This window comes from Perognathus longimembris, chromosome 8 (assembly GCF_023159225.1).
Source record: "Perognathus longimembris pacificus isolate PPM17 chromosome 8, ASM2315922v1, whole genome shotgun sequence".
In the NCBI taxonomy this organism is placed as follows: domain Eukaryota; kingdom Metazoa; phylum Chordata; class Mammalia; order Rodentia; family Heteromyidae; genus Perognathus; species Perognathus longimembris.
Window position 1 is genome coordinate 26002984 of NC_063168.1, and position 23787 is coordinate 26026770.

At 44.6% G+C, this 23787-nt stretch overlaps 1 protein-coding gene across 22 annotated transcripts in view; it reads left to right on the forward strand.

The window, feature by feature from the left end:
• Positions 1–23787, forward strand: part of Dysf (dysferlin) — a 200501-nt gene that overhangs the window by 165955 nt on the left and 10759 nt on the right. For all 22 annotated transcript variants that reach the window (XM_048352710.1, XM_048352719.1, XM_048352716.1 and 19 more), the window contains 11 exons: positions 4075–4173; positions 10953–11081; positions 11351–11506; positions 13294–13385; positions 13892–14062; positions 14722–14864; positions 17428–17567; positions 18701–18789; positions 19049–19144; positions 19507–19648; positions 23468–23567. In XM_048352710.1, the coding sequence (XP_048208667.1) occupies positions 4075–4173; positions 10953–11081; positions 11351–11506; positions 13294–13385; positions 13892–14062; positions 14722–14864; positions 17428–17567; positions 18701–18789; positions 19049–19144; positions 19507–19648; positions 23468–23567 (1357 nt within the window). The remainder of the gene's footprint in view (positions 1–4074; positions 4174–10952; positions 11082–11350; positions 11507–13293; positions 13386–13891; positions 14063–14721; positions 14865–17427; positions 17568–18700; positions 18790–19048; positions 19145–19506; positions 19649–23467; positions 23568–23787) is intronic.

Below are 23787 nucleotides of genomic sequence, written 5' to 3' on the forward strand. Positions count from 1 at the left end.
TTATAGTCTGCTACTTTGCTGAATGTGTTTATTTGATCTAATTTTGGAAAAACTCATATTGACCAGGCCCGAGCCACAGCTACAATTTGATAATGTTATATTTAGGGTTTTAAATTTTATTTTTGTTTTTATTTTTTGTCAGTTGTGGAGCTTGAATGCAGAGTCTGCGCATTGTCCCTGAGATTTTTTGCTCAAGACTAGTGCTCTACCACTATGAGCCAAAGTGCTACTTCTGGCTTTCTGGTGGTTAATTGGAGAGACTTTGCTGCCCAGGCTGGCTTTGAACCGAGATCCTCAGGTCTCAGCCTCCTGCGTAGCTAGGATTACAGGTGTAAACCACCAGCACCCAGCATATTTAGGATCTTTATATCTTTGTTCAGGAATTAGATTAATCTGTATGTATATGTCTTTGTTAGGCTTTTATTCATAAAATGAATGGGGACTTTTTTCATTTTTTTAAGCCATAGAACAAAGGATGATTTCCTCTTTGAAAGACTGAATTTCTCTCAAAGAAATTTTCTTAGCCTGATATCTTTTTGGAGAAAGCTATTTATACTAGAGCTTTTCCACTTTCTTTCAGGGTTTTTGAAATCTTCATAGTTTGAATTGTGCTTTTGATTTGTATTTTCTAGAAAAATATAAATTCCCAATAAATATAAATCTTTTTAAAGATTTTTTTACTGATTCATGCCTATTTTTATTCTCTCCCATAATATATTTTTATTTGGTTTTTCTTTATTTCTAATTGTGTATCTACTTTTAAAAATTAGACTTTTAAAAGAGATAAAATAAATATTTATCTATTTTGTTCATCTTTTGAATTCTTTCTGTGTAGGTTATTAGCTACCAATTGTAATATTCTTCTTTCTAATGTAATCACTTCTATTTACAATTTTCCTTGGTTCTCTTATTCTTTCCAATTTCTTGAGTTGTCAGGTTATTTTCATTCTTTTTGTATAAAAATGAAAACATTTATTGAATTTTTATTTGCATATAGGCTTGTCTTCAATTTATAAGTTGTTGGTATTTTTGTTGTTGGTGTTTTCCAAATATCTGTGATTTTATTTTTCTCTTTGATTCACTGGAGTTAAGAGTGTGCCTTTGGATTTTTTTTTTTTTTTGATCAGTCATAGGGCTTGAACCTGGGGCCTGGGCACTGTCCCTGAGCTCTTCTACTCAAAGCTAGTGCTCTACCACTTTGAGCCACAGCACCACTTCTGGTTTTCTGGTGATTAATTGGATATAATTGGATATAAGAGTCTCAGTGGCCTTTCCTGACAAAGCAGGCTTTGAACAGTGATCCTCAGATTTCAGCCTCCTGAATAGCTAGGATTACTGGCATGCGTGAACCATCATTGCCTGGCCAAGACTGGAATTTAAATTTTAGATTTAAAAAAATTAACTTCAAGTTTTTCTTTTCCAAGATGATGAGAGATATGATTGCTCTGGGTTTTATTTCTTGAATTTCATGGAAATTTGCTTTGTGGCTTTTTATTTTTTCTAAGTGCTGCAAGAGTACTGGAAATGAAGGTATATTTTCTGTTTTCAGTTTACATACTGTTTGTCTATTTAGTTGTCTCTGTTAATTGTATTATTCAGATTCTTTGTATTCTATGACTATTAACTTTTTTTGTGCCAGTACATAGGCTTGAACTCAGGACTTCATGCTTTCACTTGGCTTTTTCATTCAAGGCTGTAGCTCCACCACTCATGGCACAGCTCCAGTTCTGGCTTTTTGTTGGTTAATTGGAAATCAGAGCCAAGTGAATTTTTCTGCCTCAGTTGGCTTTGAGCTGAGCTCCTCAAATCTCAGCCTCCTGAGAGACAGGATTATAAGCATGAGCTACCAGCTCCTGGCCTCTATTGTTATTATTGTTATCTATTGTTATCATCATCATCATCATTATTATTTTGGTTCCAGTCCTGAGGCTTGAACTTAGAGCCTGGATGTTGTCCCTGAGCTCTTTTTTACTTGAGCACTCTACTCCTTGAGCCACAAGTTCCATTTCTAGGTTTTTGGTGATTAATTGGAGGTAAGAGTTTCAAGGACTTTTCTTCCCAGGCTGACTTTAAATGATTATCGTCAAATCTCAGCTTCCTGAGTAGCTAGGATTACAGGCATGAGTCCCTGATGCCTGCCTGGTTCCCTTCTATTATTATTATTGCTGTTGTTGTTATTGCCAGTCCTGGAGCTTGAACTCAAGGCCCAGGCATTGTCCCTGAATTTTCAGGCTTGAGGCTAGAACTGTACCAATTGAGCCACAGCTCCACTTCCAGTTATTTGTGGTTAACTAGAAATAAGAGTCTCGTAGACTTTCCTGCCTGGGCTGGCTTTGAACCATAATCCTCAGATCTCAGCCTCCTGAGTTGCTATGATTATAGGCATGAGTTCATGAGCTACAGATGCCTGGCTACCTTCTATTATTTTTTAAGGTTTACTTGATTCTTCAAGACTGAAAGATGTGCAATACCCCATAATTCTTGTGTTCTTGCTGGTTTGTGCCTAACTTATGAATTCAAGAATCTGGGTTGGGAAAGAAAAAGAATCAGAAGGTTTTAAACAGCTAAGCTGAATTCTATTCTAACCTTTTCTATGTACTTGTCCATGCATTTATGTATATGTCTTTGTGTATTTTTGTGGAAGAATATGTATGATCTGGCATACACTTCTTCCTTGGGCATGGCTGTATAAATATGTTTTCCCATGTGCTAGTCATTGTGTAAGTTCGATATGTATGTCTCTTATATGTATGCTCATTGTAGAGTCTTTTCCTTTAAAGTAAATTTTAAACATCAGGGCTGGGTCTGCTTGCTCTGTGCTGGTGTTTCCTGGAGCAGTTGTCAGTTAGAAAGCTCTGCTTCTCTGTATCTTAATAAATCTGAATCTCTGTTTCTTTTGACTGGCTGCAGAAGATACTCCTGGTAAGTGGGTCCCCTAGTGACAGCTCTGCTGTTGTTCTCTGCTCTGTCTGGGACCACATCTGGCCACACCAAAAGCCTTATGACCACACTCCTGGGAAAGGTGGGCACTCAGACCACCTCGTGCAATCTTCTCTAGTGTACCTGTTAAGATCTTTTGATCTGGCTCCAGACTGTGGTCAAATCCAGACCTTAAAAGGATTTAGCTTTGGCTTCAAAGGATCTGCCAGCATTTTTAGAAACTCCATGGATGACAGCTTGTTCACTGTACAGACACAGTGCATCTCCTGGAAGATCTAGCTACCTCTTCATACAGAGTCTCCATTGGCCTTCTGCACTAGAATGGATGAGCTTCAAGGGTGTGAAGAGCCCCAGCCTGAATGGCCAGTTCTGGACCAGTTTGGGGGGCAGGGCTGGGAACAGGGCATGCCACCTAGACCCAGCTAGAGTAACATTCTGGACAACAGCAAACCATGCTTGTGGCTGCACACTATGCAAAAAGTGGAGAGGTCACTTTTCACAACAGACAATAGGCCCACCTTTTCCTGCAAATTTAAATGATGGGAGGAAGGAAAGGGCCAAGAGTGAGATGGTGTAATTTCTTTTCTACTCACTACATTCCCCTCACTTAACAGGGTATTTTGAGTAAAGGGCATATAGGAAGAATTTGTTGTTTTTTGTTTTTTTTTTTCCAGAAACTCAGTCTTGATTTCTTGATTTGACGTTAGGTACTTCTATAGTATTTCTTTTTCTATAGTATTTCTATAGTAGAACAAGAGCTAGGATAGGCCTCTCAGGTCTGAGATTTCTCGGATTTATTTACTCATAAAAATGTGTTATTGGTGCCTTCCCCAGAGTACTCTCTGTGTCCTCTTATTTCAGCCTCACTTTATCCCTGAGATGTAAAAGGTACCATGATAATTGTGCCTATTTCACAATAAGAAAAGAGATTGTCTGAGAGCCTCAAAGGAACACATGCAAGTGGGGGCAGAGCCTCTGCCTCTTACCCACTCTGCAGGTGCTAAGACCTCCTTACAGAGTATGAGGGGTTTAGCTCCCTGTTCATATAAACTCCACCTTGAGAGATGTGTTATTCAGAAGGCCCTTGCTTGGCAAGTTGTTCCTTAAATGGTCTCTTTCTTTCTTCCTGCTCAGGAGGAGGAGTTCATTGACTGGTGGAGCAAATTCTTTGCCTCCATAGGGGAGAGTGAAAAGTGTGGCTCCTACTTGGAGAAAGATTTTGACACTCTAAAGGTAAGACCACCCTTCAGAATGCCTGTCTTCAGTTCACAGCCACTGGCCACCTGAGATGGTTGAGGATCTATACATAGGGGGGATGAGTCCTGATGATGTAATTGAGGGAGAAAAATTACCTGCAAGTTGGATTTTGAAATCAGTATAGGCTAGTATAACCAAGAAAGAATTTCCAAAATAATATTGAAAAAGCCTAAAGTATTTATAGGATGCTTGGGATTTTTTTTTCTTTAAAAGGCTCCCTTGCCTACCAAAAATATAAGGAGGAAGCTACATGGTATGGGTGTCCCTCTGTCAGATTTCCAGAATGTTAGCAATCGGTAAAATTGCAAATCATTGACATTTCAAGTTTTGGCAATGGGTACTTAGTAATTTGTGGTGCTATTCTTTTGATGTTCTTTGAATTTTTCTGTGAAAGAAAATGTGTATTAAAATAAAATATAAAACCAGCTTGAGAATGTACCTCTAACCTTTTATTCCTACAATTGGGATAGAAGTTACTTAGCAACTACAAGAAAATGACAAACTTTGTTTTTGTGGATGAAACGAGGAATGAGACAGCCAAATTATGGCACTTTTAGGAAATGAACTGATTAAAACAAAGATAACCAAAGGTGACTAAAAAAGTGCTCGTTAGAGGAGTTGTACAGTCCCTTGCGTATGGTTGCTAGATAAAATTCAGGTTGTTAATTTGAAGTTAAAATAAACAGTGAATGATGTTTTGGTATAAATATGCTTTAAATATGATTGGACATATGTCTAAATATGATTTCTTATTTTTCAAGACTCAAATATAACTATATGTCCTGTATTTTCATTTGCTACTTGTGGAATATAAATAAAGGAGATTTTAAACTCCACAATTCCTTCTGGGTTGAAGAGAAGAGGGGTGGGAAGAGGTTGTTAGATGTACGGGAAGCGCCTCAGAGCTACCTTCAAGGAGACACGGATAGGCTAGGGTTGAGTCTGGTTGAGGGTGTGATGGCCTGGGCTTTTGTCTGATTCTGCTGGCTGATAGTTATGGTCTGGACTCTGGAGAGTGGGTTCACAAGGTGGTAGATGTCCATTCTGTTAATACTGGAAGTTGCCTAGGGAATTGTGCCCGGAGACCATGCTGCTCAGAGATCAGGCCACCGGCACCAATAGCAACTCTTCAGGCAGCAAGTTCTTGACTGACTTTGAAGCTGGATGTGTAAGGTCGGGTAAAGACACAAACTATTTATGTACAAGGAAGAAGGCCCGACACATTAGGTCTGGCATGTGGCACTGTGGTCTTGCCAAGAAATGAGACAAATGAAGCAAAAATGAGAACTGCTGCCAAGGTGGCCCATGGCCCATGGCCCCTCACTGTTCCCTGGGATGTCGGATGCTGAACTGGCACCCAGCCCTCTAGCCTGACCTCGCTGAGATCTTCAGCAGCATCCAAGGGGGAAATAGGATATTTGAAGCAAAAGACCTTCAAACTATTTTTTACGGAAAAACTAGGCCTGGGAGGAATATGAAAATAAACTGGGGAAAGCAAAGAAAGGGACGACATTGTCCAAAAAGAGTTGTACTCATTACCTGACACATGAAATGGTAACCCCTTTGTATAACACCTTAACAGTAGCAGTAAAATTATGTTCTTCAAAAAAGACTAACAATAGAAAAAAATAAATACATAAAAGAATGCCACCCAACACTGTGGGTCTTTAAAAAATTGCTTATAGCGGGGCTGGGGATATGGCCTAGTGGCAAGAATGCTTGCCTTGTATACATGAAGCCCTGGGTTCAATTCCCCAGCACCACATATACAGAAAATGGCCAGAAGTGGTGCTGTGGCTCAAGTGGTAGAGTGCTAGCCTTGAGCAAAAAGAAGCCAGGGACAGTGCTCAGGCCCTGAGTCCAAACCCCAGGACTGGCAAAAAAAAAAAAAATTGCCTATAGCATAATGGAGAGAATGGAATACACACAGGGTTAGGGAGAAAAACACTTTTTGGAAAACCACTAGTATACAGGGGCAGGGAACTCAGTCTAAATAGCAAAATAGAGAAAGTAAACAATGCAACAAGAAGGCATTAGAAACAGAAATCAGAGGAAAAATCAATGGTATAAAAACAAAATGTATTATTTTTCCTAATAGTCAAAAATGGATTAATCTTCTTTCCTATTAAATGATCAGGACTCTTAGGCTATCTTAAAGTCACAATTCATTGTATTGTCCTTAAAAGACACATCTAATACAATACAACCTAAGATGGCTAAAAAAGTTAAAATGTTGGCAAGCAATGCTTTGGAAGTATTTTACAAACAAAATCAAGTTAAAGTGTAGGCATAGGGAAATGGATTTTATTTTATTTATTTTTTTCTCAAATTTTTATTATCAAACTGATGTACAGAGAGGTTACAGTATCATACGTTGGGCATTGGATACATTTCTTGTACTGTTTGTTGCCTTGTCCCTCATGCCCCCCTCCCTCCCCCCCTTCCCCTCCCCCCCAGGTGTTCAGTTCACTTACACCAAACAGTTTTGCAAGTATTGCTTTTGTAGTTATTTCTCTTTTTTTTACCCTGTGTCTCTCAAATTTGGTATTCCCTTTGAATTACCTACTTCCAATACCAGTAAACACGGTTTCCAATATACTCAGATAAGATTACAGAGATAGTGTAGGTACAACCATAGGAAGGTGATATAAGAACATCATCAATAATAGAAACTACACATACACATAGGACGTTGAAAGTAGTTACAACTGTGATATATCACTTGTTTCCATAACATGGAGTTCATTTCACTTAGCATCATCTTATGTGTTCCTAAGGGTATAGCTATTGGGCCTTGTGATGCTCTGCTATGGCTTGCCTAAACCTGTACTAATTATTCCCAATAAGGGAGGCCATAGAGTCCATGTTTCTTTGGGTCTGGCTCACTTCACTTAGTATAACTTTTTCCAAGTCCTTCCAGGGAAATGGATTTTATATAAATAAAATATATGCTTCTTAGTGAACAGATTTACAGAGCTTAGAAATATCCAAGCAAAAATGGTTATGAAAATTGAGGGGAGGAATGGGATTGAGCAAGATAAGGGAGAATTATAAATGGGACAATATTGATCAACATACTTTGCACTAGTACAGTGACATGTTGAATTGAGCCCCCTTTGTACAACTACAAGATAATTTTAAAAAGTTAAAAAAAGAAACTAAAGTGATACAAAAGATAAAATTCTCCTCAAATAAAAATATCATTGAGAGTACATAAACTAGTACTTCCACAAATAAAAACACAACATTATTGAAATGAAGATTGTGTGCGTGCATGCATGCGTGTGTGTGTGTGTGTGTGTGTGTGTGTGTGTGTTGGTCACAGGGTTCGAACTCAGGGTCTGGACACTGTCCCAGAGCTTTTTTGCACAAGAGTAGCACTTTATCACTTGAGTCACAACTCTACTTCTTGCATTTTTTTTGGTGGGTAATTGGAGACAAGAGTCTCACAGACATTCCTGCTTTGGCTGGCTTTGAACCATGATCCTCAGATCTCAGTCTTCTGAGTAGCTAGGTTTACAGATATGAGCCTGGTTCAATGGTGCCTGGTTCAAGAGGAAGATTTTTAAATATGTTTTTATTTTTTTTTGCCAAATAGTCAATAAATAAGACAACAAAAGAGCTGAATAACAAGGTAAAGTTGTAGCTTTAAAATACAGAAAAAAAATAAACAAAAGTGTTTGTTTTTCTTGGTCTTCGTAGAACACACAAAATTTGATCATATATAAGTTTAGCAATAAGTTATCAAAAGCAGACATCATACCAGGCAGATTAAAATGCAATAAAATGAGAAATTAATAACAAAAGTTTAAACAAAAAGTCCAACCATTTGGAAATTTACAAAGTATTTTATTAGGACTTCCAGTTATGAACATGGCTGCATAAGTCAGCATTTTCCCTCTTTTCTCTTGGAAATCATTCAAACCCACAAAATCCATTTTTCAGAAAAGTTGGAAACAAATAAAAGCCACAGTCTCCAAAATATAAGGAAGGGCTGCTCAAGGACAAGTGAGGTTGGATAGAGGCAGTAAATGAAGAGAGGATGCATGAAGCATGATGAAAGCGCATAAGGGGAACAGGTCTCAGAAAGCTTCAGCACGATAGGCTTCCAAACGGAAGAAGGCTGGTAATTATTTGAGACAGGTGTTGGGTTTGCAAGAGTTTGTTAGCTCTCCTCTTTATATTTTATTTTATTTTATATTTTGCTGCTACTAGGGCTTGAACTCCAGGACCTTAGGCTTCTTACTTGGCTTTTTCACTCAAAGCTGGTGCTCTACTACTTGAACCACAGTTCTACTTCCGGCTTTTTGGGGGGACTGGTTGGTTAATTGGAGGTAAGAGTCTCATGGACTTTCTGCCTGGGCTGGTTTCAAATCATAATCCTCAGCTCTCAACCTCCTAAATACCTAGGATTACAAGCATGAACCAACAGTACCTAGCTTCCTTTGTTTTTGTGTGCTTGAAAGTTTTTTTTTTATAACATATAGTTTTAAAATATAGTTCTTCCACCAGAAATAGAATATTATTCCACCTGTTAACAAAACTAGACCTTTGGAGACAAGTTCAAGTTGATGACAGAAGTCTATTAGACCTGGGTTGTTTCAGAGAAGCTGAGAAGGTAGAGCTGTACAGGACTCACATGCACAGCCCTGTATGTAGAATGCAATCTGCTTCTGGAGTTGAAATGAAGGAAATAGCAGTCTAGCTCAAATAAGCTCATTTAGGGAAGTAAGAGTAAAAAGATGATGCAGTGTTAACTCAAAGGTCATATATAGGGGCTAGGAGTGTGGCTTAGTGGTAGAGTGCTTGCCTAGCATGCACGAAACCCTAGGTTCGATTCCTCAGTACCACATAAACATAAGCTGGAAGGGGAGCTGTGGCTCAAGTGGTAGAGTGCTAGCCTTAAGCAAGAGAAGCTCAGGGACAGTGCCCTGAGTTAAGCCCCAGGACTGGCAAAAAAAAGTCATATATATATATAATATGTCATATATAAATAAATATAAATATATAAGTAACATATATACATAGATATATGTACACACACGTGTTATTGGGACATGTGTGGGGTGGAATAGACCCATGGGAACATAGGGTCATATCATTTCATCACAGAGGGAAGAAAGGATAAAAGTAAACAAAATGAAATGGAAACAAAAAAAATTAAAAAGAAACAGTAAGAAAGTGCTAGATGCAGATGGCAAGAAAAGGAGACCCAACATTTATATAATTGGAGTCTTTGAGGAAGACAACCCAACAATGAAAACAAATGAACATCATCACTTAAACTTCGTTGAATGCATGAGTATACATATTGAAAGAGCTTACTGTGTGTGAGGAAAAATTGACCCAGAATGGTCAACTGTGAAGTTATTTGGTTTCAATGATAGAGTTCTGACTACGCTTCTTACCCTCAAGACATGTTATTTTCTGTGCATTTTATTTTTTAGTGATACTGGGATTTGAACTTAGGGCCTTGTGCTTTCTAGGTAGGTAGGTAGGTGCTCTCCTACTTGAGCCACACCACTTTTTCAAAATCACTGATTATACTGGTATTTTTGAGGTAGGGTCTCATTTTATGTCCTGGCCAGGATGCACTGCTATCTTCTGACTTGTACACCATCATGCCACTGGGGATGAGGAGGGCTTGCAGTTGCTCCCAGCCACTGTGTTTCCTCTGTAATTGAAATAACAAGCATGAGCCACTGGTCAAGATGGAGTGTTACAAATGTTTATGCTTGGGTTAGTCTTGAACTGTGGTCCCTTGATCTTCACCTTCCAAGCAGCCAGGGTTATAGTTTGAGCCACTGTGTCTAAAAAATGCATCACTCTGCCAGACACTGGTAGCTCATACCTGGAATCCTATCTACTAAAGAGGCAAAGATCACAGGATTATGGTTTGAGGTCAGCTGGGGCAGAAAAGTCTGTGAGGCTCCATCCTTTGTGAACCAGCAAAATGGAGATAGGACGCAAGTGATAGAGCAACAACAATAAGCAAGCAAGTTAAATGAGAGAGTATGAGGCTCTGAGTTCAAGTCATAGTACTGGTGTGCATGCGCGTGCCTGTGCGCGCACACCCCACACCCCCACACTCCCACACGCACACTACTCTTGTATATGGTTCTCAGATACATAGAAAATTAACTCAAAAACCCTATTCCCTAATGGACTGGGCAAATGTCTTCCCTATTCCTTTCTACTGGGCTTTAGTTCCCATTTTCTTTTCTCTCTTTTCCTTCTTGGCTCTCCACCTTTCCAAATCTGTTTTGTTCATTTGTATCTTTTTGGCTTACAACACTCATTCTCTTCCCTCCCTCCCTCCCTCCCTCCCTCCGTCCCTCCTCTCCCTCCCTCCCTCCCTCCCTCCCTCCCTCCCTCCCTCCCTTCCTTCTTTCTTTCCTTCTTTCCTTCCTTCTGGGTCATGGAGCTTTGACTCTGGGCCTGGGCACTGTGCCTGAACTCTTCAGCTCAAGGCTAGTGCTCTGCCATTTGAGCCACAGTGCCACTTCCGGTTTTCTGGTGGTTAATTAGCGATAAGAGCCTTTCCTGCCTGGGCTGGCTTTGAAACACAATGCTCAGATCTCAGCCTCTCGAGTAGCCAGGATTACAGGGGTGAGCTACCAGTGCCTGGCCCCCTCTTTCTTTCTGTATTCGCACACTGTCATGTTTCCCTTCTTTTACTGTTTCTTCTTCCCTTGGTGCCCCTCTATCCTCTCTCTCTCACCCTTGTCCCCTCTTCTTATTCCCATGTGTGACAGGTCTATGACACACAGCTGGAGAATGTGGAGGCTTTTGAAGGCTTGTCTGATTTCTGTAACACCTTCAAGCTTTACCGAGGCAAGACTCAGGAAGAGACTGAAGACCCGTCTGTCATTGGTGAGTTTAAGGTGAGTTTTTGAGGACATGTCCCTGTGTGTCTAAGATGGTGGCATTGCCGCAGTAAATGTGCAATGGGAGGGGTTGTATTGATATTGGTGACCACGTGAGGGATGGAGGGGGTGATACTGCTGCAGATTATGATGATGGTGATGGGATGGTGCTCTGCTAGATGGTTCTTCATGATGACAACTTTTTATAGAGATGAGATTGATTGCCACATGGTTATTGTGTGGAGACAATCATGACAAAAATGAAAGTTAAACCCTCTGTGTTTTAGGGTCTCTTCAAAATTTATCCCCTCCCAGAAGATCCAGCCATTCCCATGCCCCCAAGACAGTTCCACCAGCTGGCTGCCCAGGGGCCCCAGGAGTGCTTGGTCCGAATCTATATTGTCCGAGCATTTGGCCTCCAGCCCAAGGACCCCAATGGGAAGGTAATATTTCTGAAGACTTTGGTTCCCCCAGAAGAATACACCTAGGCACAAAAACTTGTAAAATCTGGACATAGTATCTGCCCCAGAAAGCTGTCAGTAAGCTGGGGAAACCAGATGAATACATGAAGAACAGAGTTTTGTCAGGGATCAAGTATTCCACAGAGTCAGAGAAGGTCAGAGTTGGTATAGGACTTTGGAAAAATAGGGAAGACTTCCTGGAAAGAATAGAATTTTTAAGAATATACAAGTTTTGATAGACTCAGAGGGAGAATGAAAGTATTATTTTATGAAGGGATCAAAGCATAGGCCAAGCTTTGAAAGACTATTGCTTCCTTTATGTGTGGACCCAGGGTAAAGTATAAGATAATGCGGTTAAAGATGCAGGTTGGGGCTGAGCTTTGTAGAGTTCCAGTGATGAATAGTGAGAAGTGAAGATGGGGAAGGGGCAGGATTAGTAACTGCTATGCCCATCCATATGGAGATAGAGGCAGAAGAAAACAGGAAGACTCGTCTTGTCTTTGTTTGGAATTTTGATATTTTGTTCATCATGGACTAATGACATTGATTTTAATTTTTAAAATATGATTTGGCTTGATGACTGGGTTTTGGAGCCCTCCTTTAAATTTTGTGTCTGAGGCAAGAGGCACAGCTGTCTCACCCTTGTTCTGGCCAGAGGTGGAGGAGGGAGATTCAGTGAAGGAAGGACTCTGGAAATCACTTTGGAAAAGTAATGGGTAGGGAATGGAGGAGAGTTTGAGAAAGGAAAACAGAGGTGCAGGGGTGGGGGCAACTAGAGTTCACTGACAAGAATGAGGTTCATCCTTACCTTTTTCCTTTAATGTCAAAGTGAAGTAAAGAGGGGTTACAGTTTCATATGTAAGGCAGTGAGTACATTTCTTATCCAACTTGTTACATCCTCCCTCATTTTTCCCCTGCCTCCCCCCTCCTCATTTTCCTCCCTCCCAATGAGTTGTACAAGTTGGTTTATACCATTTAGTTTTGTAAGTATTGCTGTTGCATTGGTTTGTCTTTTTATCCTTTCTCTCTCGATTTTGGTATTCCCTTTCCCTTCCCTAGTTCCAATACACTGTGTGTGTGTGTGTGTGTGTGTGTGTGTGTGTGTGTGTGTGTGTGTGTGTGTGTACAGCCCTGCTTTTTAAGCCTGAGAAGTCATACCATATGTTGGCTGCTAGGATGTAGCTAGTAAGCAGGTCTGTGAGTTTCAAGCCTTCTTAGTGGTAGGCTAATACTGGACCCTCTCTGGCCTCCAGCTGCTCTGGAAGGTTGACTGAAGGCTGCTGTCACTCATAGGTATTCTCTAGGAGACAGGCCCAGGCCGGCTAGCTGACAAGGGTGGTCATTTCTCTCTTTTATCTGGATAAGCAGAGGTCACAGGGGACCCCTCCCCTCACTTAGACTAGTTCCACATAGAACACTGTCTGTGTATTATGCGTATGAGGATAGGGCTGTAGTCCAACTTAGCTCTTCCAATGAGAAGTATGGAGGGCTTAGGGAAGAAGAGCTGGGGCTATACCAACACATATGCAAGGTCTAGGGAATGCATGTGTGCTGATAGAGCCTCACTGCTGGAGCTGAGATGGAAAGCCCATGTCCAGCCAAGTATTATGGTATGGTGTGCAGAATGGACTCCCAACCTGACCAGACACAGTCTACACTGCAGCTTCCTCATGGCTGGCACGTCACCCTTTTGGGCTACAAGGGACTCAAGAAGCTCCAAAGACATGTTGGGACAGTGATTTCACACATGTACCTGTGTCCTTCTCCAGTGTGACCCTTACATCAAGATCTCCATAGGAAAGAAGTCAGTGAGTGACCAGGATAACTACATCCCCTGTACCCTGGAGCCTGTGTTTGGAAAGTGAGTGGGCAGTAGCCTGGTCTTGGGATGGAGGGGCCACTCTAGAAACCCTATGGTCCAGTGGGTAGAGATGGTCAGCATGAATCTACCACCTAGGAACCCATTTTTGTCTCCATCTTGATCCTTATGGAGGTTGGAGGCTGGGGTTCAGACACCACAGGTGCTCTCTCCCAAGAAATCTTTCCATAAATCCTTTGTTCATTCTACACCAGAAGTGGATGCGTAGTCCAACTCTAGACAGCAAGTAAATTCCAGAGCTCTGGGATCTGGAGTTTTACAGCTCTTGGTCCCTGGTATCTGTGACAGAAACTTCAGTCTTAGCATTCTGTTCTACTTCACTCACGTGTGCGTGCATGCCCCCCTCCCCCATAGTACAGCTGCACTGTGGGTGGTGTGACTTGAGGAGGGTAGCCGCCTGGGGTGGCTCACTCTGGTGCTCCCTTGTCTTCCTGCTGGGTCCATTGACATCAGGGGTTGGCAGTGTCCTGACCTCTACCCTCCTGCAGGATGTTTGAGCTGACCTGCACGCTACCTCTGGAGAAGGACCTGAAGATCACGCTCTATGACTATGACCTTCTCTCAAAGGATGAGAAGATTGGGGAGACAGTCATTGACCTGGAGAACAGGCTGCTGTCTAAGTTTGGGGCTCGTTGTGGACTCCCACAGACCTACTGTGTGTATGTGCTCAAGGCTGTCTGTTTCTCAACAACCAACCACTCTGTCTATTGAATACTGCTGTATACAGCCTGGACTTAACACTCCCCAGACATTCTTTCCTGAACCCCATGGTCAGGGTGGGGATAGAAAAGAGGGGGGGATGGAGGAAGTTGTCCACTCAGAGAGGTTATGGTTTGTAAATGGGGGATTAAGATTTGGCCCTCCTTATCTGACTCTAAGGTTGGGGCTCTTTATCACATTGTTATAAGCCAGTTCTCTGTAAGGCAGTGGACTGGGCACCTGGGAAGAGAGGGTGGGAAGGAAGGAGAGAAGGAAGGAGACAGACAGTTGGGCTCATGGGCTCCAGCTGGGCTGGAAGAATTCTTGGGAGGAATTCTGTGATAGTTTCTCAGGAGAATTCAGGTGTTCACAGCACCTCTTCTGACCATCTCCAGTCTTGTTCGGATCTGGTTCTCTAATTCTGGAAACTGGAAGCATGTAGATTCCATTTCCACACATATTATGACCTTTCCTTCTGTGGGCCTCAGTTTCTTCATCTGAAAAATGAGGATGATGAAGGATCAGATAAAGGGTGGGTGAAGCTGTGTGTGAGGGCACAAAGTTCACCACCACTAGTGTCTGTGCTATGTCTCATCTTTGCTTCCCACTTGGGCTTCAGCTCTGGACCAAACCAGTGGAGGGATCAGCTCCGCCCTTCCCAGCTCCTCCACCTCTTCTGCCAGCAAAACAGAGTCAAGGCCCCTGTGTATCGGACAGACCGAGTGACGTTTCAGGATAAAGAGTACACCATTGAGGAGATAGGTGAGTTGCTGTGTGATCTCCCTCACTTCCCACCTCAAACCATGATAAGCTTTCTTCCCTCTCTCAGGCCCTCCTCCATCATTAAAGCCCAAGTGGCAAAGCCCACAGCAGCAGGGTGAGGGACTATGTGTGATATTACTTGTAAATTATAGGTCAGGATGGGATCAGATCAGAACTATATCCAAGGCCATGTTTAGGCTCATCTGAGGACAAGGTTGGGATGAGTTTGAAGCCAAGATCAGGGTCCTCTGGTGTTGGTGGTCAGACTTTGGTCAGAGTTAAGAGAACATTTAAATGATTTTCTACTTGAATTGCACTAACCTGTCAGCTTGATGCTGATTAAGCATCCAAAAGGCAGGCCAGAGACCTTGCAGCGTCTCCATCCCTGCCACAGAGTCTGCCTACTCTTTATTGGTGCCTGAAAATCCTGCCACCTGCTCTCCATGTGTCTGAGATGCCCACAGGCCTGTGTTGCCCACCCAGAGCAGCCCAGACTCTCCTGAAGTGTTTACAGGCCCAGCTGGCCACTCGCCTCATGCTTGTTTCAGAGATGTTTGATGTCAGAGCTGGTGTTGAGGTTATGAAAGGGAAAGGATGGCTTTGATGGTCCAGGCCCAAGTCCCCTCCTTCTCCCCATTCTATTTTCCTCTGTTCCCGGGTCATGAGCCAGACTTGACCATTAGGCTTACCCCCTTTCTCTTTTCCTCTGGAACATACATCTGTTTCAGTGGTAGTCTCATTTCCTCTGGTGGCAACTGTTGCTCTGTGAGCAACTTTAGTCCGGAAACCAAGGCACAGGCCATTAATATATAAGGTTTAGCATCTGCCTGATTTTATAGATGAGGCTATTGAGTTCAGAACTGGTTAATGACCTACCCAAAGACATCACCCAGCTAGGAGCCTCAGAGTCATATTTCTGGCTCTTTGGTGCCACGTGTCTTCCTTTGGGACCCCTCTTTTCTTTATCCTTTCTTTGGTGGTCAGGCAAGTCTGGTGGGTGAATGTGTGTGTGTGTGCACATGCACACTTGTGCATGTGCATGCATGTGTGTGTGTGTGTGTGTGTGTATGTGTGAGTCTGTGCTGGTGTTCATTGGCCCACCTGAATGGGACACAAATCATCATCACCTCTAAGTCAAAACCAATGACACAGGGGACTCCAGGTTCCAGTTTCTGGCTGGCAGGCTAGGCTTTTGCACATGCATGACATCAATCCCCAATGTATTTCCTGGCAGGCAGAAACTGCACTAGGAGGCATGAGGGGGAAGAAAGATGTGATTGTGCCAGTCACACACATTTCCTAGGTGAACGTGGGAGCGCGGCTGCCCTGCTGCCCAGGTGTGGGGCTTCTCATGCTTCAGGTTTCACATCCATGGAAGGGGAAATCAGCCACACTTAGCTTCTAGGGTTCTTGTGAGGACTGGATGTGTGAATACTTGTGAAGAACATTCTAGAAGTGTTTTCTGTTACTGCTGCTATTATGGCTAGTTCTGGAATGACTTTTATGAACAGAGCATAGAACTAATAACATGAAGCCACCAGAACTGGGGGATACAGATCACTGAGGCTCAAGGTTGTGAGCATCCAGGGAAGACTTCCTGGAAGGGGCAGCCCTTCGTAGACAAGGAGGATTTGTGTGATGAGAAACAGGAAGAAGTTTCCAGAAGTGCCCTGTTAGAAGCGATGGCACTGACTTGACCAGCATATATTTGAAAAGTAATAACACACAGAGGTGCCATATACATATCCCATGTACAGCAATTGTTGGTGGACATGTAGATTTGTGGAGCTCTTAGAAAAATTGCCATGGCCACAAACCACCTGAAACCTCCAGTTTAGGAATCTTAGCCCTCAGGATTTGCAGGCATCCAGACCACTTCAGAGAGTCCCATGGTGTCTCCATTGACTGATAACTAAGAAACAGGCTCACTGAAAGAATGTGTTACTTGTTGCAGTAGAGAAGTTGTCTAAGTTGAATATTATCTCTTTTTTCTTCATAGGTCTATAGTTTTACTTTAGGTAAATCTTAAAATAATGGTTTCTAACCTTAGATCTCTATTACTACTATGCTGAAATATTACTGGTTTATAAACCAATGTAAGAGTAACTAAGAGAAGTTTGTGGTGAATCCCTCTGAGCAGGGGAAGACAGATAGAAGGCAGAAGCTAGGCCCTACATATGGACTAAGTTGCTGCTGGCCTTGTTCCTTGGCACTGAGGGCCAGTGGTGACTATGGAGGCCAGGCCCTCAGATCCTTTCATAGGTCAGCTTTGGTGACCACCTAGACTCTGAAGATACAGGCCAAGGAGAGAATGGCTGAATGGGGGGAACCATAGCTTGATATGAAAAAAAGGAAATGGGGAAATAGTAATTTTAAGCCAGTATATGATAAGATTTCCTTTACAGTAAGTGAGATACAGGACCAGAGCAAAGATCTGGGCTCGACGAGGCTGTGGGGGAGAGGGGCTTCCCATATCCACCAGGCAGTCCCACTTAATCTGTCCACTAGACTACCTTTCCATCTCTCATACATTTCACAGCCTTTTGTTCTTGGTTTGAAACAGATGCTGGCAGGATCCCGAATCCACACCTGGGTCCAGTGGAGGAGCGTCTGGCTCTGCACGTCCTTCAGCAGCAAGGCTTGGTCCCTGAGCACGTGGAGTCACGGCCCCTCTACAGCCCCCTGCAGCCAGACATCGAGCAGGTGGAATCTTGAACTTTGGGCTCTAGAGAGTCCTTGAACCCTGGGAAGCCCTACCCAAGAGTAGTATAAACACCTAGAGGACCTACTAGGGACTTGGGGATTTGGCCATTCTCTCCTTGGCCTGTATCTTCAGAGTCTGGATGGTCACCAAAGCTGACCTATGAAGGGATCTGAGAGCCTGGCCTCCATGGTCACCTCTGGCCCTCAGGGCCAGAGAACAAGGCCAGCAGAACTTAGTCCACATGTAGGCCTAGCTCTTCCCTCTGTCTTCCAGAAGATCACTATCTCACCCCTGACTCAGAGTATACCCATCTTTGAATTGGTCCATGGCTCTGTCTCAGCTGCCCCTCTACCCCATGGATTGCAGTAGTTTAGAGAATGGGCCCAGCACCCCATGATGAAATGGCAGAGATCTATAGAGAAAGGCAGGGGAAGCCTCTCATACAGAGGGGAGTGTGAGCACATAGCAGGCTTGAGACTGACCAGGGAAGGCTTGTTAGAGAGCACCACTCATAGCTGATCTTTGGAGGAGAGGAAAGGTTTCAGGTAGAGAAGGGCCAACATGATCCCTGAAGATGCCCTTGTGAGAAGTAATCTCTCCCTGCTAGGGGGCAGGGCTACTGGCCCCCCAAATTAACATAGCTGATTTGAGGACCAGCTTCTTGGTCTTCAACCTATGACCTTGCACGAGTGACTTCACCAAATTACTTCAATCCTGGATCCTTAAGATGGGGAAAGTAATCTCAAACCATATGCAGATGGGGAGGATGGGTTCCAGGTGGACAGGGAGAGTGGCTTCTATATAGAGACCTTCTGAGCCCTTGTAGTTAAACCCTGTTCTCCAACCCTTTACTGAGTTGCATGTACCAATCCTCAGGCACACTAAAGCATGGATTACAGGTTGCCATCTTTGAGAAACCTGCATACATCAATGGCCTGTGGGACAGTGGGCTTAATTTCTGTGATCAGCCCCACCAGTTCCTGTTTAGGGTCCCTCTGCTACAGAGCCATGAGCCTCCTCTGGAAGGCCTGGGTTTCCTCAGCTCTATTTCCTGGCTTCCTGGCATAGAGCAGCATGTAGTATATGTGGGTTGAATGGAAAGGATAATGAGAATGAACTCCTGTCTCCTTAGGGGAAGCTGCAGATGTGGATCGACCTGTTTCCAAAGGCTCTGGGGCGGCCTGGACCTCCCTTCAATATCACTCCTCGGAAAGCCAGAAGGTGACTGGCCCAGCCACAGGCTCAAGCTAAGCTGGAGACAGGAGGGTCTGAGCCAGATGTGGGTGGGGCCAGAAGGTCACCCATTGGCCAGGATTTGTGTCACATGCATCTCAGGACACAGCATTTGTTTGGGCCTGTTTGGGCCTGACCAAGTGTGGGTACTAGGTCTTCTTGGACTAGCCAGCTGCTCAGCCAAGAGTGTCCCCTTTGGTGGGAAAGGCTTGCAAATTTGAGTTGTTCTCCTCTTCTCCTGCCTCAGGTTTTTCCTGCGCTGTATTGTCTGGAATACCAAAGATGTGATCCTGGATGACCTCAGCCTCACTGGGGAGAAGATGAGTGACATTTATGTGAAAGGGTAGGGAGCTGGAAAAGCCCAGGACTCTGCTGAAGGGGAAGGGAGAACAGGAAGCTTTGAAAGAGGATTGACTAGGGTATCTTCTCTGCCTTTGGGGAATGGTCCTCCCACCAGATTTTCTCTTCTGTCTTCATCTTTGGACTAAAATGGATGATGCCCCTGGATGCCCCTGGGTAGTGTCTGAGAAGTTAGAATGTTTTGTGATGGATGTCGTATTTTGTGCCTCATATAAATTTCCTGGAAATTCTGTTTACAATAGCATATACTAAATTCCTTCACTTTTGTTATTCCTTGTTGGCCCACATGGAGGATGTACATTGTGGTAGAGCTGTAATGAGAAATGTCCTTTACCATGTGTCTAGTTGGATGGTGGGCTTTGAAGAACACAAACAGAAGACAGATGTGCACTATCGCTCCCTGGGTGGCGAGGGTAACTTCAATTGGAGGTTTGTGTTCCCCTTCGACTACCTGCCAGCCGAGCAAGTCTGCTCCATTGCCAAGAAGGTAAGCATTCCTCAGTCCTTGTGACTTGGTCCTGGGACTTTACCTCTCCTGTGAGACCTTACCACCTCTGTTCCCTCACTTCCAGTGTCACAGAAAGCACTGCCCCATCATTGTTGACACTCCCAACAACCCCTATCCTAGCTGTCATTACTTGAAAAACAGTCACCATTATCTCCATACTCAGCCTCTTCTTCCTCTTTCATCACTATCACCATTACCAGTGTCATGACAACCACACATCCATCATCTGTAGTAAGTCCAAATCCTATAACCACTGTCTTCCTCCCTATCCTAGACAAAGCAAGCAGCAAGAATGGTCTTGGACCTGAGGAGGAAAAGTAGAGCCTACTGTGGTCATCAGTGAGAGGCAAAGGAAAGCCTGATGCTAGTGGTTCAGGCCTGTAATGCTAGCCACTCACGAGCCTGCGCTCTGAGGCTCAAAATTCAAAGCTAGCCTTGGCAGAAAAGTCCATGAGACTCATCTCTAACCGACAAAATGCCTGGCTCAAATGGTAAAATATGAGCCTTGAGCAAAAAGCCAAGTGAAAGTGCTCTGAGTTCAAGTCCCAGTACTGGCACAAAACTAGGCCAAGGGCTGGACCTAGTCAGGGAGCTTCCCCAAAGGCTGCCTAGTTAGGTTGTCTATAGGACTGGGAGTAGTTTGGCTAAGTTCCTCTGGCTGCCGAGGACTCCCACAACTGTGTCTGGTGGTCACTGTCTGGACAGGCACTGGGTAAGACACTTCCCTTCGAGGTCTGAACTGCTGCTGTTCTCTACCAAATTCTTGCTTGAGCTAAAGGTACTTGAGAGACAAGTAAACCTCAGTCAGTGGGGATCAGAAGATATGTGGATCTTCAGGTTTGTATCTTGGCCTTTCCTAGCTTAGGTCTCATCTGGGCCTTGAACTTGGTATCATTAAACTGGGGGAGTCTGAGGACACCTGGTGTGTCCTTAGGAAGCAGCCACCAGGGCATAATGGAGGAGACAGTGGTACAAAGACCTGTTGGAGCTTCCAGCTACCTCTGTTCTGCCTGGCATTCATTGACACCTGCGGGCACTCTCCTGCTCAATGAGCAAATGCCTCTCTGCTTGAGCCATCTGAACATGGCTTAAGACTTCCAGCCTGGCCTCTGTAATGTCTTTCTTCTGATTGGCTGTGTGGTTTCACTAAGGGAAATACACATATGTATTTGGCTACCTCATCCTTCTCAATTCATTGCTTCCTCTCCCCCGATCCTTTCCAACCCAGCACACAGGATCGTCTGCACAGCAGAGAAATCAGAATGTTCCACCAAACACTCTGAGACTATCAAACAAAAGAAAATGTGGAATAAGCAAAGATTAGGAATTTGTTTCATCCTGGAATTTCTGTGTAGTGCTCACTTGAAAGTAGAATTTAGCAACAAAATTCTGTGAACTCAAGGGAAACCCAGGCTGTTTGTAGGTTTAATCTTCTTAGCCTTTGTAAGGCATGTTTGTCTATCGCCAGCTTGTTTCCATAATAAAGAAGACACTGAGTCTGTCTGAGTGTAGAATATATCACCTCAAACAAGTCCCCCCTTGCCTCTGCTGTGGGCACAGACTGGAAAATTGGAACCAGAAGTGGCCAAGGAGAGGGTCAAAGCATTCTGTACATCTCTGGAATTCACTGAGTCCTGTGAGGGGCTGGGCATAGATGAGGAAATTGAGGCTGAGAGATGCACATTGACTGCTCAAGTGACTCAGGACAACCCTTATTCTATAAAGTCAGAGGAGAATCTGACACTGTGGCAGGTGATTTGAGACAAGTGGAAAAGGTAAAATAGCTGTTATGAAGGGAGAGAGAGAGGGGGAGAGAGAGAGGAGAGACGAGAGAAGAGAAGGAAGAAGAAGAAGAGAGGAGAGAGGAGTGAGGAGAGGAGAAGACTCAGTAGAGGCACAGAGAAAAGCTAGTTGATAGTTCTGCAGCCTAGTTGCAGGTACTAATTCAGAATTGGCATGCACTATTCAGTCACCTATGAAGTATGTCTCTGTATTGAAGGCCCTGATGAAGAAGAGGGGAGTTGGTGACCTACAGGAGAAGCTTCAGGGGCTGAGGATGGAGGGAAAGGAAAAGGTCTGGTTGGCTCCATGACAGATAACTAGGCTTGGAGAAGAAGTCAGCAGGGGAGTGGGGTGGAGAAGAGAAGAGGTCAAGGTGTTAAGGAGAGGCACCATTGGGAAAACAGGTTCCTCCTCACCCCAGGTCTGGGGAGAGAGGGTGGCTGGAAGGTCTGAGAAGGTTCTAGAGTGACTCTGGAGGCAGCAAAGTGGGCAAGAGAGCCAGTGGACACCTCTGGGGTAGAAGGGACCCTGGGAAGCAGGTGGAGCCATCCCCACAGGGCACCAATTAGCCGGTCTGGACTGGAGGATGGGTCTGAGGTGGCTTAATGAATGGACTGAACAGCTGTTGGGTTCACTGGGCCTGCTGCAGAGCCAGCTCTCTGCCATGGGGTTCAGGGCTTCTGGCAGGCAGTCCCTCCAGGGACCCCATTAACCAGACGAGACTGTTGTAAAGTACAAGGTTTCCTTTCATCCAGCTGCTTTGAACCACCGCTGCTTGTCCCGGCTGGGCTCCCCACCTGGAGTCCAGCACACCCACCGGGGCCTGCCTGTGTGTCAGGCACCCACCCTGCAAATAAACAGCTAGTAAAAGGGCCCAGGCCAGGAGCATAATGAGCGCCTGGGACCTGGGAAGGGGGCTCATTCCTCAAACTGGAGCCCCCTCCCAGCTGCTCTCACCAGGGGCTGTTTGAACCTCTGGCTCATTACTGAGCCCATAAACCAGGCTGGCCTGAAGAATGGAGGTTGCTGGCAGCCCTGCAGGCCAGGCGGGCCTGGAGCTGGCCATAAAAGCTGGCCAGAGGAAGAAGACACCTGCAGGAGGCTGCAGAGAGGCTGGGCCTGGAAAGGGGGCGTTGCCTTCAGCAATCTAGACAGCCATCCAGAATGTGGCTATAGCCTCTCACTGGCAGTGCTCATGGTGTTTGATTAGGAGTATGGTGGTGGCATCTGCACAACTGGCTGTGGAGACTGTGGTGGCCACGTAGCCCTCACAGCCTGGTTAGAAAGCAAAACTGTTTACTGGGCATCTAGAGCCAGACTAACCTGTGGTCAGCAGGTCTCCCCCATCCTATGGAGCCTGTTCCTCAAGAGAAACTCATCTCCACTGCCTGCTACACTGGCCAGAGTGTTTCCTGTCTTTGCTACCTGCTCAGATCAAACCATAGTGAGAGAGCAGAAATGAGTCAGTGTGACTGACCTTCAGGTTGAATGTGGCTGGACTCAGGTCTGTCACCCCCCCTCATGTTCAATGGGGCCCCTGAAGGAAGCGACTGAAGACCTGGCTGCTGCTGGAGCTGGTGTGAGGGAGAGAAGTACCCTCTTCTCCTTCTAGCCCTACGCAGGCTCTTAGAGGTAGAGGTGATGGGGACAGAGTTGCTGGGGTTCCTGTCTTAGTGCGAGTTCCTTACCAGTCATGGGCCACAGTTATTTCCAAGGTGAGTAGGAGACCCCCAGGTTCTCAGCCAGCCCTTGGCGATGTCGCCAAGGGTCATCACATGTGCAGAACAGAGCTGCAGGCCTCTGCAACTTGACTGTGTGTGTTTGAATCTCAGCTTACCACTTCCTGTCCTGTGACCTTGAACAAGCTACTTGCCTTGGATTCCCAGCTTTCCCTCTAAGACTTGGCTCTGGCCAGACCCTCAGGGAATATCCCATTCATTATCTTTTCCAGGCTGAAGAGACCCCAGCCTCTAACTTTGCTTGCACACTCCATTCTCTATTCCTTCTCTGGGTTAGGATGCCTTTTGGAGTCTGGACAAGACTGAGAGCAAAATCCCAGCACGCGTGGTGTTCCAGATCTGGGACAATGACAAGTTCTCCTTTGATGATTTTCTGGGTGAGCCTCCTTTCTGGTCAGTTGTGAGTTGCTTATCAGGGGCTGTGTGTGTGCATGCTTGAAAAGCCCAGCAGGAGGAGTGGCCCTGCCTTGTGCCTGTAGGGAGCTTTGTAACCCAGGTCCTGCCTCTGAGTGAAGCATGGAACATAGCAGTGTCAGAGTGGGCAGAATGGCCTTGAGTGGTGTCAGCTGCAGGCTGGGTTGGATGGTGGGGCTCTGG